The sequence below is a fragment of the Falco punctatus genome, assembly GCF_963210335.1.
Source record: "Falco punctatus genome assembly, chromosome: 5".
Taxonomy (NCBI): Eukaryota; Metazoa; Chordata; class Aves; order Falconiformes; family Falconidae; genus Falco; species Falco punctatus.
Window position 1 is genome coordinate 15,973,613 of NC_137584.1, and position 18,666 is coordinate 15,992,278.

Sequence of the window (18,666 nt, forward strand, 5' to 3'; positions counted from 1 at the left end):
TGTAAATGCAAACAGACATGCATAATGAAGGCAATGTCATAATGAAAAATGGAAATAATAAATTTTGTTAGTGAATATATATCGTTATGTAAATGGTTAAATCAATAATAACGTAGAAGTGAAGCCTTAAAGTAGCAACTCGGAAAAGATCCTTAAATTAGCAAAAAAGGCTGCATAAATAGTGTTAGGAACTCAATATGGTTTAGAGCAATTGCAAATACAATTTCACAGATGCTTACATTTTTTATGTTCACATTTATTTCACAAGGTTAAATGATCTGCTGTTAGCACTAACAAAATTAAGTTACATGAACATTTCCTCTAGGAAGAAGCCCTGCTTCCAACAGAATACAATTTTGTGATTAAAAGTTTTCTGTAGCGGCAAAAAACCCTGTAATTTTTCAGGAGGTTAAAAAAAAAAAATCTCAAAGGCAAGCCTGAGGTTTCCTGCTGGAGTGTATCCTCTCCCATTATGTGCCCATGATAAGTAGTCTTATGATGTGCTCATCCTGTTTGGCCTTAATGGAAAAAGAGCTGAACCACAAGAAGTGTAGTCTGGCAGAAGAGCTCAGAACACATGGAATAAAGGGACATTTCAATATTTCCCCTTGTTTGTTCTTGTTTTCAGGCAAGGTATGTTTTGTCCTTTCTGTAAATTAAAGCTGTAATACCCCCTCAAAATGTCCCAGTTCCATAGAACCTTTAAAAATTAAATTGCTTCCATTCAGATTTTGCATTAGACATGGAAAAAATACCTGAAGTATATATCTGCATGGTAAAAATTCTGCTCAACCTACACGTGCAGAGTACAGGATTGAAGATCTGCTATGCTCATAATTCAGATCCTTGTTATGTGATAAACCTTTCTCATTGTACTTTGTTTGCCAGATGTTTATCTGGTAAAAAGTAACATTGACTTAAGGAAAGGATTAATTCTTAATTTACAGTGTTGGATAAGGGAAGATACACAAATGCTTTTAAATAACACTTAATTACACTTACACAGTTAATGGGATAAAGACATGCTAGTGTGCATATATGGTTCTGGATATGTATGCAGGAGATCTAAAAAAAAAAAGTACTGGTTTTTACCCTGTATATAGCTGGTAAGACCCACTCTTTTTATAAGTACTGTGCTATATGTTGTACAAGGGAAGGCTGTGCACAAGTAAGAACAGTGTTGTTATTTATGCATTTATTGTGTTCTTCAGAGGACAGGCGAAAGAGGAACTCAAAGGTACTGTTTATTTTGATCTGTCTGCAATGGATGGTAATACATAATTACAATAAATAAAGGCAAAGAAATACATAAATAGGTGTCAATTCCTATTCCTCCAGTCTCTTGCTTGATTCACAGCACACTTTCCACTGTGCAGCTACCTGTCTTTGTGGTGTTTGGTGTATACTGTGTCCTGACACAGTCCCACCTCTCTCAGCCTTTACTCATCTGAGACATGCCAGTCTCTTAATCATATTCTTGGCCCTTCACTGCACCCTTTCCAATAGCTCCATGTCTCTGGTACTGGGGAGCCCAGAACTGACACAGCCCTCCAGCTGAGTAGAGGGGAAGGATCACCTCTCTGCCTGCTGGCAGCATTCATCCTAATGCAGCCTGGGGGTACCATTAGCCTTCTCTGCTGCAAGGGCACGCTGCTGGCTCATGTACAGCTTGGTGTCCACCAGGACACTCAGGTCCTTGTCTACAGTGTGTTGTGTCAGTACCTTTTTTATCTACTTATATATAACTTATTATAACATGACACCTTCAGTTACTGTAAATCTACACAGAGATGAAATAATACATAGGATATTTTAGATTATGTATACTACACCTATGCATGATACACATATGTGAGTAATGTTTTGTGCCTGATGTGACAATCCTCATGTAATGAGGAATCTGCAAAGCATAGAATTTCAGTAGCTGACTGATAGATGTCTTCAGTGAAACCAGAAAAAGTACTGCCTGTTTCTAAACAAAACTTGGCAGCTTCCTTTCACTTACGATCTTGTAATCCATTTCTGGAAGAGTCTTTTTTTGGAAGTCAGCCATTATCTCACATCCCTGGCTTATGTGAGAACCTAACCTGACAGTAGAACAGTGTTAAAGAAGTGTGTAGTAGTTACTTGTGGGTATGGATTAGTGGTCCCTATTTTTGCTTTTTGTGTTTGTAGCATATTGTTTTTACATTCTAACACTTGTTTTTGTGGAACTGATAAATATGCAGAGAATTGAGGAAATGTCAGAAAACCTTTCAAAATAATTTAAGATATTAAATAACTAATTTAGGTGTGGCTATGACGTAATAGGAAAAAATTAACATGTGGGCTAGTAATGTGTCTGAAATGTATTTTCTTTTTTCTTTCCTTGGCACAGTTCCCAGAAAATTATTTTCAGCAATTCTGTCACTATTATATTTTTCAAATACAAAGTATTTTAACGAAATCTTTGTCTCCTGTATGAAACTTTGATTTACTCTCACTTCAAATATTTCCCACTTCTTGGACTGGTACTGCCCATTTTCTTCTCTCTTCATGGAGAATATTTTGCAGGTCTTGAGCCTGAGTTCAGGAGTACAGATAACAGTAAACTATAAATTAAGCTTGTTTTTTGGTTGTTTTTTTTTCCCTTTTTAACAGATGGTGTCCACAGGTTGCAGGTTGTATTTAGTTGCATGGAATAGTCTTGCTTATGTAAAACACAGAGGACAAAATGTTACTTTCTTCTTGTGACTAGAACATGTATTTAACTCATCAGTATATACTGAACTCATCTTGAGTATGCAGCCTGCTTTCACGCAGTTACTCTTCTGTTTTATTTTTCTCTGTAAATAAGTTACTGACATTTTGTATTTGTCAAAATGCCCTATCTTAACTTAGGAAGATACCCTTCAATTTTATTTTCTGACTTACCAAATTCATCTCAGTGGGTTGGGAAAAGCCATGTTACAGAAATCATGGGTGTGTCCAAAGCAGGCATAGCAGTGGTGGTAGTCACCATGAGCACAAAACACATAGAATGCAGTTGGGGAAAAACACAAATCACAAATACACCGTGTACAAACTAGTTGGCACTTAGATTTGATCAGCTATAGTAGAATATACATGTAAATAATTTTATTTTAAGTACTAGAATCAGTGGAGCACTATGACACTTCAGGACAAGCATACTGCACTTGACTTTAAACCATTAACTTTCTTTTTTATTTTGTTATCTTTTTTTCCAATAAACTCAAAGCTTGTAATTTGGCAGGAGAGGGTGAGAGTATAATCATAGAAAGGTCTGGTACAATTGCCCAATATGCTTTTTTTTTTTTTCCCCAGAGTTCTCATGCTTAACTTACACTTTAAAATGTATTAGGAAAACAATAATTCTCTCTACTGTTAATGTAAAAGTTCATAGCCTTTATCACTTTGAAACACAGTTGTCTCTCTCTGTTTCCAAAGTGCAGATTCAGTAACAAAACACCTGTAGATGCCACAATGCTGGTATGCTACACATTTGACCATCATGCTGTGGTGGTTTATTTACTCACTCAGCTTTTAAGAGAACTCAACTTTTTTTTCACTGTCTCTTACTGGCTTCCAATTCACATGTTTTAATAGGCTTTAAAATCGACCCTGAAGGCTGTTGCAATGTTTAGCAAGTAATGAAATAATTCACATTAGTCATGCTTACCCTTAAAGTGTTCCTAACTTCTGGTAGAAAGAAGCCTTGTTAGAAGCAAGCATGTCACAAAAGAAGCAATTAAAACTTCTGCTGAATGGAAGTGTTGGTATTGCAGCCCCTCTCTAATTAATAATCAATTCAGGAAATGTTCACCTTGCTCTCTTTTTTTTTTTTTGTTTGTGTAGAACATAGGCAGGAAAAAGATGCTTTATGCTTTTAAGTTCTGGGAGACTATGTCAAACACCCCATTGCATGCAGGTACTGGATTATTTTGAAGCTGGAGATTATACTGGAGTGTGGTTACAATTTGCTGTAATAGCTTTGCAGTATGATGAAAAATGACCTATAATAGATGTCATTTTGAGGTGGATAGACATGCTGCTGAAGTTTTATTCAGTTAAATCAGTCAGAAATGTAGCCCTCAACACCTAATAATTAGTATGTTTAATACTATCACTGTAGAGCTAGAAGAGTTGTATTTATGCTATCTGAATTACTGCCTAATACACCCTGTATTCTGTCTAATACACTGTGTAGGAGACAGTATTTCTCATGTCATGGTTTGTCTCATACTGCTTAATGAAGACACTGCTGCACAACTTCATATTAAAGGTGTTAAAGAAATCTGATAGCAATGTAATCCTGAGAATTTCCATAATATTTGTTTTGTAGTGAGCTCTGCTTGAGCTGCATGCTGAACAATACAACTCAGATGATCGTAAATACCTGTGCTTTAGGCATGTCAGTGTAATATCTAAGCAAAGTAGTTTTATAGAAGAGATAATATCATTTATTAGAAAAAGTTGGAGGAGGGAGGAAGAAGTAGTAAAATATTCCAGGTACACAAATTGTTTAAACAAAAAAGGTGGGTAATAAGTAGTGTTACATACCTACCTCATGTCCTCTTTTTTCATTGTATTAGTAGGTGAAATTATTGATATGAAATTTTCAGGTTTTGAAATGGTGAAGTACCTGATAGAAGACAACAAATGTAGAACAGTCAGTAATAATACCTGTTGTAAATATAGTAGAAGTACCAAAAGTAACAGATTATTTATTTTACTTAATACATTACAGAGATACCAATGTGTTTGCTTGCCTGGATGGGAAGGAACATTTTGTGAAAATGAATCAAATGAATGTAATTCAGAGCCTTGTAAAAACAATGGCACCTGCATGGATCTTTTCAACAGCTATCAGTAAGTGTTGCGTCTTCTCACTGTATGATTATGTTCCAGGAATGACAGACTTATGCATCCAGTTATTAATTTATTTTTCAGCTTGGGGAATGGAATGTTATTACACAAATATGCGAACAACTTGTGTTGGATACACTGCTTCACTACACATTCATTTTAAATCAGCAGACATAATTAATTGTAGATGGAAAATTAAAAAAAAATGCATCAATTCATGACATGTAGCAAATAATCTAATCTTGAACTGTATTTTGGCAGACAAGACATAGGGTCTCTTTTTCTGTCATTTATGCCCCGTAAGCACAGGAAATGCTTCAAGAGTAGAAGTAGTGGGAATGGACATAGTTGTACAATCTTCAAAGGAAGAGATTATATCATTGCTGCCACCTTGTGGCTTAAAATTACAGAGTAGTCATTTACCTAAATTTTAACAGCCACACTGGGAGAAAGCCTGAGGATTTGGCACTAACTGTATTCTTTTTAACTTAAACCCCAATTTTCATTTAATGCTTAGATTCACGGTTTAAAAATGAACTTGTTTCAGTATAATGAGGACTCTTTTAAACAATCTAGCGATAAGTTTCTGTTGTTTGTAGCCAGGGTTTACCTGTATTATGATGTCAATACTAGAACAGTCTGTATCTGAATTTAAATTCTTAATAGATACTGATATAGATGCGTAAAGAACATGGTGTCATAACTGTACACAATACACAGTCTGGTTGATATGCAGTGATTATATTCCTGGTAATACAGACAATCGGAAAGAAAATCGACCATAGCTGAAAATAGACAAATGGTTTCCCAAATAACCAAAGATAAATTTAACTTAAGTTAAACAATATATATATGTAATAGATTTTTTGCATTAGTTTATGTCCAGAATATAACTGAAGCACTTTGCACTATCCTAGAACTGCATTTATATTAGATGTCCTAATTTGGTAAAATATTTCAGTCCATTAACAGAAAGACAAGAATCTCATGAGGCTGAAAATATCTGTTAAAATATTTTTAATTGCTTTTTTCACTTTAAGCCTTTTGGATAGAAAACAATGTGTTAAGGGTTTTTTTTAATTTTTGTTGTTTTTATTTTTGTGAAGTTTGTAGCTCTTTGTAGTCTATAACAAATAATTTTATAACCATACAGTATGTCTGATTAGCTGTTATATTGTGGCAATTTGAATTATTATATAATATAATGGATTGTGTAGACAAATACAGTTTCACCATCTTAAAGGACAATTTTAGGTGCACGGATATTTGGCAATCGTGTATGATTACCTGTACTTACATTTTACTTGTTTTTTCATCCTCTGGAAGCATTATATATATCTTGCAGAAGATAACATGACTTCTCCTGATTTTATTTGTAGTTAGGTCAACAACATATGAGCAAATCCAAGGACTCGCTGTTGTTTAATGAGAAAAAAATATGCTCAAATGCTCTTGATTTGGCAAATACTGAACTGGTACAGAAAATGCTTACAAGGGAATTGGTTTGAACTGTTAGCACCACCCCATACTTTTTCTCAGAGCTGTTTGTCCTTATTGACATCACAGAGCAGCAAAATTGGACATATAATTGATTCATCATATACAAGGGTCAGGATAAGCCAAACAAAACCAGCTTCTTCAGAGATATCTGTAGTTGAGGAGTCATAAGAGTTGGCATCCACAAGGACAATGAGTCTAGACCAATGTTTTTGTTGTACAATCTAAAACAATTTCATTTTAGTCATTAGAGTGGTCCTAGTTTATATTCAGATGTTAAAAGACATTCTGCTTTTTTTTCCACAATTGCTCTTACTTGTCATCAAAAAAGTGTTGGTTTCTATTACCTTTTTTAACACTTTTCTCTTAAACTACAGCAGCAAGACAGAGTTGTCATCTTGTAGCTAAGCAGTGGCAGTCACTAGTATCTGATCCTAAGGACATCCATCCATAGCTTTAAAATTAAATGTGGCCTTTAGAACAGGGTAACTGGATTCTAACTGCCTAACAGAAATGATCATTGTCATTCTTGCTTTGCGTAGGCATTGTTGGACAAGGAATAGTTGGTCTGGACCAAAGTCAGGCCAGGAAATGCTTTGAGAAGGCAACAGTGATAGACAATGCAGTTCCCTTGCCTGTGGCCATGTTCTGTCACTGTTTATTTATCTGGTGTAAATTTAGCTGCTGGATACCATACACAGAATTTTCTGTATTTCTTTCATTTGGCTACACCACTACTGGTACTTAATACAATTCTAACAAATTAATGTAAAGAAGAGATAACATATCATTCTTTTATGCCTTTGATAATACTCATTAGTTTACTTTCTCTCAAGTATTTGCAAATCTATCTGAAAACATCTGTCCTTGAAAAACCCAGTAATTCATTGTGCAAAAGCATAAAAATATATTTTATAGGAAAAAACCCAAGAAAATAATACAAAAAGAAATGTTTGTACCAAGTTTCAAATCTAATAATGATAATAATAATATAAACCATACTTAGTTAAAATTCTTTCTATTAAGTTATTTGTTTATCTGGCACTATTCATTTTTGAACCTTGATATGAAAACTTGCTGCCAAAACCGAAGGATCAACAAGTATGCAAGAGCTAAATGCTTTTCGTTGTGGGTTCCATCATAGGAAAATAAATCACATCTCAACAGAAAAACAGAGAAAACCTTCTCAGATGCATATTTGTATTTTTAAAAAATTAGAGTAAGAAAAAACCTGAAACAATAGTTAAGGTTGAATTACTCAATGTGAATAATTTGTTATGTAATTCCTGTTTTATTCCAGTTAACTTTTGTTCAGCTGATAAACTAAGATATCTTTTTTTTACCCTTCTCACTTTTCAGTTTGGCCTGTGGCGTAGCAAAGAAATTGATGTAGTTTCATGCATGTATTTCCAGTACCCTCTGAATGTCACTCTAATTCTCACGATAGCATAATCTCTCAAACTATGTCTCTGAACGTTTATAGACAGATGCATCTATTGTCAGACAAATTCCCTATTTCTTCTCTATCCTATTGTACCATCTTTCCTAATACTTCTGAGTTTTTTTCTTAATAATATCAAATCATAATTAAAGCCCTTGTGTCTCCTTTGTTGTTACCAACTTACAGGGAAACTTTAAGTGACAATCTCTTCAACTTTTCTTGGAAAATAATAGGCAACATAGTTTTATGGATGAACAGGTGTGTGTAATGATGTACAATAGTTGAGAACTTGGCTGTAATCATTATGATGTTAAAACTTGGAGACTATGCGTCTTCCCAAAGTACTCAGTTCTTTCTGTATATTCACATTGAATCCCACAGATTCATGCTGTTTACCATTTTGTCAGTATTTATTGTTGAAGTTGTTATAAAGAACAAAGATACTGTGTTGTTGCTGCTTTTCTTTTTTCAGCGTGCCAATGGACTTCTGTACTAAACAGGAAATCAGACTTCCTTTAGTGGATATGCTTATTCTATCCATTGAGCCTACATTGTTTATAACAATTTTAGGGTTTGCTTCAGTACTTACCCTTTGTCAGAAATTTAATTCATCCACTAGGATATCTTTTTTTGATGCCAAACCAGCACAGAGTAATTGCTCAGAGACCAATTTTGTCTTTAAGCAGCAAAGGTGTTTATTTTGTGCAACTTTGGCGAGCTAGCCGATTTGCACCAGACAAACTAGCTCTGAAGTTTTCAGTGAAAAGTCAGGTAGTTTATACAGTTTTCATGAGAGGTTACAACATCTTTACATACTCATTTTTGACACCTAATCATTCTATTTATAATAGATGGGATCTAGGTGGCGTAAACCTTTCAACTTTCTTCATTCAATGATTTCCTGACTGAAGGTCTCCTTATCTCCTTCAGGTGCCCACCTTATCTTTTCTAATTATTTAGAGTACATTCTTTAACATTGTCAGTGGTACATTCCTTTAATATCATCAGTGGAACCTTTTCTTATTCAGAGTACTTTTCCTATTACTCAGAGTACATTCCTTTCTCAATATAAATGGAGCATCACCCAGAGCATTGTACCAAACTCATCCTGACTGATCTTTTTAAGACCTTGCTGTGTTTCATTTTATAATGCCTGTGTAGACTGAAGTCCAGTTCTATTTTTATACCTGTAGTTTATCCTTTTTCCTCTTTAAAACCAAAAATGTTAGAAGTAATAAAAACATTAAAAATAATATGGACTAGTCATTCTTGCAGTATCTTGGTTCACTGACTGGGGACTCATGCTGGCTCTGTTGGTCAGTCAAACAGTGCCAGTCTTCAGCACCAGAGCTCTGTCCAGCATCTCTACTCCCTGTGACTTGACTATAAACTATAAATTCCTTTCATTGTAACTTCATTAAAGATAAGTTTGTCACAATGGATATATAGATGCATATATCAGTTAGGAAATTAGTGATCTCTTTGGATATATTTAAAAGGATCGATGAACTATGCAAGTTCCAAACTTCAGAATAAGTCTGCTGAATTGCTGATACTCATTAACATTATACATTGCCAAAGGGTAATTCTTAAGAGCTGTGTAATCATTACCATTGCATGTACAGCACCATTAGTCCTTACCATTAGTTACTTTACAAACTAATACTATTTAGATATTTGTATTTGTGTATTCATTTATCATTTATGCTTATATAATCATGCAACGCTACAGAGCTAATGCTGTTTGGTTAGCACTGCTGGCTGTGGCAGTTGATGGCTCTTAGTTGTTGAGGTCAAGGTAGTTGCTCCCTAGAACTCTTCATTGAGGAAAGCAAGAACCACAGTGACCTATCTTCTTTTTTCCCGGTCTTTCCTCACTTACCATCAATGTTTTGTATTTCCTGCCTTTCCTCCAAAATAAGTATGATGTTATCTGCCTTTGTACTACTTTTGGAATCAGGACCCCTTCTTGTTTACCTTATTTTTGCAAAGACAGTTATCTTTCCTGCCTCCTCATTCTTATCCTTTAGATTTTACTTCCGGCACATGTTTTCTTAAACCCTGTTTGTCCAACTATATCACAAGTCTCCAGTTTTCCTTTTACAGTTATGGTTATTTTTTATACATTTGTGCCATCTGACAGTTTGGGTAACAATACTGTCTACGAGAGTCAGACGCCTTCTGTCTCCTTCCTGTTACTTTCTCAATCTATTCCCAAATACATCTTGCCCTGTAGTTCCCCTCTTTGCTTCTTAGCATTTGAAGCCACATATTTTCAGAATTAAAAAATAGTTTTTCATTAGCGTAACTGCCATCTACCTGACTGAGATCTTTAAAAATGACTAGTATTGTGCCATTAGAATATATTCAGCGTTATGTATACCATGAACTTTAATTATAGTAGTTAAAGAAAAGCAGCATTCTATTTCATGCTTCCCCTCCCACCCCCACCTTCTGGAGAGCATTGATTTGGAAAAATAAAGTTAAAATCAGCCTCTGAATTTTCTCAGAACTATGCAAGAATTTTTCTGTGCTAAGTTGTGTAAGCAGGTGATGCCTAAATTCAGGGTGGATGAATATCTGAGAGATCCATAGTAAAAGAATATATATTTATGCAGAGTATTTTGAAGATATGCTTATTTCTAAATTAATGGATTTTAAACTGTCATGGAATTCAAAAGTAAATCGTGATATGATTATAACTTAAATGCCGAGTTCAGTCTGCCTTCTGTTTTTACTGGCACTCCTTTAAACTACTGCTATACTCTTTCTTATTTTTTCTCCCCCAGAAGCAATAAACAGCTTTTCCCACAGATGGGGATCAGCTTGGCATTTAATGGTCCCAGACGCCAAACTCTGGAATGTTTTTTTGCAAGCAGCATCTGGCTTCCTAGCTGGCATTTCTTCAGGGTTCTTTGGCCACTTTTCCTCTTTTGCTGCAGAGATGTTTGCCAAAACATTTGTCTGTTGTACTTCTGTCTTGTCTTTAGTTCTGACTTGTAGATTTATTTATTTTTTTTTCCATCTTGGTGCCAAGTTATGTATGTGCCTCAAAGCCATCTTCGAAAGGTTTACATGGACAGTCAGGAGATTTACTAATGAATTAGCTGAAGAAATTTGTGAAAGTGCAAATAAGTGTTTCCTAAAAAGGTAGCAGGTGTTTTATAGTTTCATCTCTGGTAGTACTGCTAACAACTGGAAATGTGCAGTGTGCTACTTGTTATACTGCAGTGTGTGAAATTAGCTTTAGGGTTTTCGTTGCTTTAGGCAAAAACCAAAACATTGCTCTGCCATCTCAGTAGCATCTACTAAAAAGTCACTGACATTGTGCACCCCTTAGGGCATATTTTTGCCATTATTCAACAGTTTTCTGAAAAGGCAATGGCATTTTTATTCAAAATACCAAAGAAACATGAAATCTGAAACACCACACAGTAAGTACCTGGAAGATACCTCACCCCACCGCCCAAACCATCTCTTCAAGTTTTTCTTCCTGAACAGTAGAATTGCGCCTCCTGGTATATTTAATCATTAGGTGATGTATTTTGAATACAAGTTTTATTGTATATTTCAGTTAGAGACACCCAAAGAAACATGAAATGATTGTTTGATGAACTCACAGGTTAAATGGAGGGAGCACAAAACAGTTTCTAAAATAATGAGGTACCTGAGGCATAGCTTTGAGAGTGTGTGAAATGTGATACAGAAGTTATCCAAATCCAAATGGTTGCTGTAGGGCAGTTAAACACCTTCAGTGTAAATAATGTACAATACATGAGCCCAGCTCACAGGGACAGCTAAGAGGTGAAGCAGTTTACAGAGCAGTTTCTGGGCTCTGGCTTGAGATATAGTAGATTTTCTGGGAACTACTTCTGGGGTCGTCAGAGGACTGCTGTGAACTCTTTGAGGAACTTCAGGGTGCCTGTTGCTCCTGGGGAGGGATAGCTACAGGAGGCTGTGACTGTTAGCAAGCAGTTTCCCACAAGCTTTGTTGTCAGCTTTTCTTGGTTGATGGGAACTTTGAGCTTTTTGTTTCCAGCTGGTGCCTTGTTAGGGACATTCAGGCATACCTTCTGCAAATGTTGGAGAGAGTGTGTAACTACCAAGCCTAGAGCACAGCCAGAGGCAGTAGTGTTGGAGGAGGCCAGAAACTGTTGAGGACTACGTACTTTAGTAGTGAGGCACCACAGGGCAGTATGCCTGACCATCTTCAGGAGCAACTACCTCAGCACATTAGAGACCTGAAACCCTTTTCCTTTTCAAGGGGAAGTGCAGCATGATGGTGGTATCAAATCTCATACTGCCTGAAGAGGAAACTCCATCGAGTGCTCTAAGTTGAGATTTTACACTCTTGAGGTCACATAGGCTTTTTTTTTTAAGCAAGCATTTTTACCAATTTAGACACAACATGAGATGTTACAAGACTGGATGTGTGCTCCCCCTGAACCATTAGACAATTTTATCTTTTGAGTTTTGTTCCCTTTGAGATGGAGGGTATGAGCGAGGCAGTGTTGTCACTTATGCACAGTCGGATAAAGAGCCTCAGAAAGGAGAAACTACCCAGCCTGTTGCCAGTCCTGCTCCACTCCTATGGCTTCAATAGCAGTTTCCCTTCTTCAGCACGCTTCTGTTATGATTTTTTTTTTTTGAACAGCCTGAACCTCACAGAAGGTGATGGAGCAAATAATCCTTGAAACTATTTCCACACAGGTGATGGAAAAGAAGGTGATTGGGAGCATGGATTTACAAGGGGGAAAGCATGCCTGATGATAGTAGTCAATGAGATGACGGGCTTAACTGGTAATGGGAGAGCTGTGGATGTTTATTTTGACTTTAGCAAGACCGTAGTCATTCAGTGATGACATGCCCACGAGGTCAGTAAGAAGGCCAACAACATCCTGGGCTGCATTAGGAAGAACACCAACATCAGGTTGAGGGAGGTGATCTTTCGCCTCTACTCAGTACTTGTAAGTTACATCTGGAGTGTTGTGTCCTTCTCTGGGGTCCCCAGTAGGAGAGATATGGATAAACTAGGGACACTTCAGCAGGAGGCTGCTAAAGTGATCCAGGGATTGGAACACGTCCATATGAGGACACAGAGAAAGAGAAGACTTGGCAGGCTCAGTGTGTGTCATATGGGGGGTGGGGTGAGAAAGGGAGCAGGCACAGGTAAAGAAGACAGTCAGATGCTTATCAGTGGTGCCCAGTCAAAGGACAAGAGGCATGAGGCACAAACTGAAACACAGGAAAGTCCATTTAAATATAGAAAAAACATATTTTTACTGTTGGGGTAATGGAACGCTGGAACAGGTTTCTCAGAAAGGTTGGGGAGTATGCATCCTTGGAGACAGACAAAACTCAACTGGACGAGATCCTGAGCAACCTTGTTGTGTAGTTGACCCTGCTGTGAGCAGCAAGGTTGAAATAAATAATTCCCAGAGGTCCCTTCCAGCCTCAATGATTTTGTGTATTTCTCTTTCTGTAATAATCCAGTTTTTTTGTCTGTTTATATGCATAGATCTCTCAAAGTTTGGGCAAAGTTGGTGATTTTGATAGTAAAATTGGGCAATAGTATGCATAAACATATGTATCAGTTGCTCTGCAGTTCAGATATCTTAAATTTGGTCTACTCCTGTGTTTAACGTATATGAAATATACACAATTTTATATGTGCAGGTCTCAGTTCTAGTATGTATTTTCGGATTCTGACATTTCTAGATAGCAAGTTTCATATATGCCCATATGTACGGTATTGATCATATCTCTATATAGTCATATGCCCATATGTAAGATGTTTATCATGCATGTAATTATTACAGTTAGGAATAATTAAAAAGTGGTGTTATTAACAATTTCTGGTTGTAAGATTTGTATGGGAACATTTAAAAGAGAAACATGAAAGAAAAGGCTAAAGAAGAAAGATTGAACTGTGCTTCTGTTGCGTTTCACATCTCTGGTGGCTGAAGTGAGAACTCAGAAAAAATACATGGATAAAACCTGCCGTTGCATTTTTTTTTTTTTTTTCCCTGCAGATGATGAGATGGGGTGAGGTGGAGGTGCCAGTTTCTGTAAGCGTAGGTTGGCATAATTTGTACCAGATTTGGAGAAGAAATGCTATGCTAACTCATACTGATTTTTATCATGCAGTAACGGTGTGGAGAACGAGCAGGCAGTATTCTTTCCCTTTTTAGGAAAAGCTTTAGGGTGAGTTAGAGCATACTGAGGTGCCTCTTGTCTTTCCTCAAACCTAAGATACTTGACTTAAGGTCACTGCTGAAGAGTAAATGCTCAGAGAAACGGACCTGTGCAGCTGGAAGGGCACTAGGAGTGAAGGCCAAGGAAGAGATCTGTTGGTCAACTGCAAGGACCAGTTTTAAAAAGCTGTGCAAGCACACACTGAGCAGCCTGAAGTGGGTATGAACAAGTGAATTCAGTACTCTGGTGTGTGGTAAAAGATACAGAAATTATTTGCATTTGAGGATGAAAAAAGATTAAAGATAATAGTTGTCAAATAGCTTTGCAGAGGTGAAAGAACTGATTCTCAGGAGTTTCCAAAAATGGATTAGAAAACTGCGTGGAGTTTCTTATCAAAAGAGAAACTATTCAGCAAATCGGTTCAGAATTTGTTCAAAGGCCTTGAGGTGAAAGAAGCAGAGGTTTGGAGAAACAGTTTAGACCATATCAGAATATTCCTGTTGTTCAAGGTTTGAAGATAAGATGGTGGTGTGTTAGAAGGCAGGTGTATGAGCTAAAGTACTGGATGAAAGAGTCGATAAAGCTTAAGGAGAAATCGAAGAGAGATAGAAAGTTAAGTGCTTATGATGAGATTTGGTCTAATAAATAAGAAAGAACAAAGAAATGCCCTATTGTCTTCTACACAAATGACAACAGGTAGCGTAGTTTCTTTCATTATTTTTTAAAATTTATTTATTTTGCCGTAACCTATTTATGGTTACCTTAAAGTGAGCATGTAACTTCATACTTGGCATTTTTCTGCCTGACAGATCTTCAGTGGAAGTCATCCCCCCCATCATGTTATATAGCAGTGATACTAAAATTAAAATTCAGTGGCTTGTCTTCTGTAGCTACAGTTCTGGGCAATAACAAAAATGCTGCCACCGCTAAGTATTCTTTGTGGGGAGGGGAATGAGAACTCGAACTAGAGTGGATAGAAATAAGATAGGCAATGAACAGAAGAATAGCTGAAAAAGTTTTCAAGACAGACTTCACTACCTCATTTATGCACTACTTATTTTAATCCAAATCTGTTATGATGCTTCTGTTGCAGATGATTCATAATAGACTGTTTTGCTTGTTCTTTTCCCCTTCACTGAACAGTTCCCTAAAAGCACATGGACTTTCTTAGTTTCAGAAACCTTAGTAAAATAGGAAGTTTAAACAAACAAATAAAAAATGGTGGTGACACTTCAAAAATGGCTCGTTAGAAATTAATGGGAAAACCGTCTATCATTGTTAGCTACAGATTAGATATTTCATGCATCACCAGTGTCTAATACATGCACAAAGGAACAGAATTTAAAAAGGATTATGGGCATTGCTGCTGACATTATATCCTGTTGAACCATGGAGAATAGGTAATACAGTTCCACATAAAAAACCAGGCTGTAGATCCCCCTTCTCTTGACTATACAGTCTGTATTTTTTTTCGTCTTTGATTTGAGCAGTCATTAGTAAAACCCACATTGCACTTGTTAGAACAAATTTCATCAGTTCCATAGATATTGTTCCTTTTACCTACCTTCTTCAAGCAATTCTAAAGTGGTTAAAAGACACAATTTTTGTAAATTGTCAGTTTTAATGTGAAGGTGTTTACCTGTGTTTATTTTGTACTGAAATAACTTTCCAGCCAAAACAAAAGCAATGTTTCATGTCCAACTATGAGGCATCTTCTTTTGAAAGTAGAGAAGGATTTTTAGAGAACAGCAGTCACTATTTCGTTATTGCTAATGATGTGCAAGACTACTTTGAAGGCAGCATTTTCTCTGTTTCGGGAGATAAGAGGGAGAAAATGAAGCCTGAGTATGTATTTAGTTATAGTGTAGGTGAATACGTTTTAGTTATGTCAAGCAGCTCAGTAGTGAAGTACTATCCAGCCCAGACTGCATTGATTTCCATCAGCGGTGCTCAGGTATCTTAGATCAATAGATTATATTACCGTTGTTGGGTTACTGGGGTGATGAAGTTAACATATGTGAAGAAGAATTCTGAAAGGCTATTAATAGTACAGAGTAACATCTAGCATTTGTGGAACTGGCAGTATGTGACCTATAGGTAATGAAAGTAAAAAAGAGAGAGAGTTCTGGGTGTTTTGTTTTGGTTTTCCATTATAGACATAGTACAGGAAATTAATGTAAGACTTTATTTTGTAATTTTTTTTTAAGAAGAGATTGTGCAAAAAGCTACAAAACTGGTTTTGGAGAAGAGTATGATTGTCTGCATACAAAATATTTTTGAAAAAAGATGAGTTATTCAGCTACAGTACTTGAATTTTGAAATGATTGCTTATGTGTGATAGTGCAAGATGAAATACATATTTCACATATACAAATTAGGTGAAATGGTTCAAGTATAAGTAAACCATACACTATACATAATTAGAACATCAACATTGTCTTCCCTGCCAGTAGTTTCTATGGGTAATTAAATTTAAGTTAGTAGTATTTTTGGGTTTGTCTGGGATTTAAATTTTTGTTCTGTTAGATCAATAGAAGTATTATAGGAAAGTATATTTAGACTGCAATTACAGATAGTACACTGTTTGAGATCCTCTGTAAACAGTGCTTGCTCTTCACCAGTATTAAGCAGACTAATGCAGGATTTGTAATTATCACACTTCCACTAAATGCCAATTTTGATGTGTGAAAAAAAAAACAGTTATACTAGGAAGCCTTTATCTTTGAAGGTCACAAACAGAGAAAGGGGAGCACAAATACAAAAGCTGCACCTCTCTGTGAGCATCCATAAGTATTGTGATGTGTGTCCCTTTGGCTTGTTAGTTCTCTGTCTGGAAGGGGCAGTCATAAAACTTACATAGGTTTGCTCTATTGAAATGACTCTGCGAGATAGCTATAGTAGAAAGTTGGATTGTTTATATTACAATAGATATCAAAGGTAGATAAAGACATAACTGACTCTTGGAGAGCAATTGAAAGTAATTTTTGTTGTTTGCTTTTATAGTTTTATAGCAGAACAGTAATCTTTTTAAGGACAAAGCTATTTTTGAAATCTGGTTGCTAGGACATAACAAGTCAATTTTGTTTTGTAACAGAATCTGTAGTAGGGAAATACCTACCTCATCTTGTGATGTAGTATTTGAGCAGCATATACATATATCTATACATGTATATAGATACTGGGTTTTTTTTAACATTGAGAAGCTGTCTGAGTTGAACTTAAAAATGCTTACTTTTGCTCTTTTCCTGTTGTTTGTACGCTTGGAAATTGTGGCACTCCTTTATGAAATATTGCATGGCTTTAGTTGAATAATTCTTCTTAGGCAAACTTGAGCAAGGCCTATGTTAATGTGGTCTTTGGTACATTTAACTGTGGCAAGACGAAATGTTACTGCCTCATTTATTTGTTGGAAGTTACAATCCTCATACATGATTAGGTGAATGGTAAGATATTATAATTTGGATATAGTTTGAATCATTAATGAAGGTCAGTTTCTGCAAAACCTGTCTTCTGTTATTCTGATAACAAATGTGAGAATAGAGATATCCTTGCTTCTTAATCTTTCTCTGAAATATTTTCTAGACTGCCAGTATTGAAGAAGACAAACTCTTTAGCCTTTCCAAATGTTTTATTTTATGTAGTCTCCTTTGAAAATCTGAGTTTATAATGTTGAACTTAGCATTGTGAGAGTTCACATGCTAAATGATTCACCAGCTAAACTTTTATGAATAATTGGCTACTGGTGAGTGTTGAAAATATGTGAACAGTGCTCTTAGAATGTATAAATGTTGATATTATATGATTGTTATCCTGATGACCCAATGTATTCTGCTATACTAAATATTACAGCTATCCTTCATTATTGGTATACAGGGACCTGGTTGGTTCTGGACATAAGGTATTCAATGTGTTCTATATTTGGAGTGAAAAAAAGCCCCATTGTTTAATATGGAATATTAATACATTTGTTCAAAGACACATTTTTAATGCCATTGCTTCCATTCCTGGATTTGGTAGTTCTTTGATGTCAGACTGAGCCAAAGGCATACAGTTTCTTTTGTGACACACCTCCTTGGAGCTTCAGTAGATCCAAGGTAAATATCAAGGGACAATACTGAAAGCAGCTTAAAAAAACAGGCATAGAACATCAGAAAAAAAGACCTGATAAAGACATCTTGCTTAAATGACAGAAGTGCTTGCAGAGTTCAGAAGCAGTCGGAAGTGTAAGGGAAAGAAATGTTTTTGTCTCGTCCATTCAAATAATTATGCAGAGGTCATTTGCATAGACTTTAAATTGGTGTGTATTCAGTTATTTTTCATGTCAGATTTTCTAAATGTCGCAGTAATCTGTCTTCAGGGTTCAATTCATATTGCTCATGCTTCATAAAATTTCAGAGTTGCCATCTACCACTTCATGTTGCTGTGCTAGTAAAGGTTACTAATAAAACTTACTGCTAATAAAGGTAATAACAATTGCCAATCCTTACCTGGTCTTCCTTTGTTGCCTGTGGTGGAAGGAACAGACCAGAAAAGATCTCTCCTCTACTCCCCTAGATCAAAAGTACCTTCTGTGCTTAGCACTCTTCCTAAGACTTCAGCGTCATCTCCGTATACTAGGTAAAGAACTTTGAGGTCAAGTGACAGAACTACTGTTCCATTGCTAAACT

General features: G+C 36.1%; 1 protein-coding gene across 5 annotated transcripts in view; it reads left to right on the forward strand.

The window, feature by feature from the left end:
• EYS (eyes shut homolog) overlaps window positions 1-18,666 on the forward strand; it is a 1,034,174-nt gene that overhangs the window by 477,686 nt on the left and 537,822 nt on the right. For all 5 annotated transcript variants that reach the window (XM_080388797.1, XM_080388796.1, XM_080388798.1 and 2 more), the window contains one exon: window positions 4,748-4,869. In XM_080388797.1, the coding sequence (XP_080244923.1) occupies window positions 4,748-4,869 (122 nt within the window). The remainder of the gene's footprint in view (window positions 1-4,747; window positions 4,870-18,666) is intronic.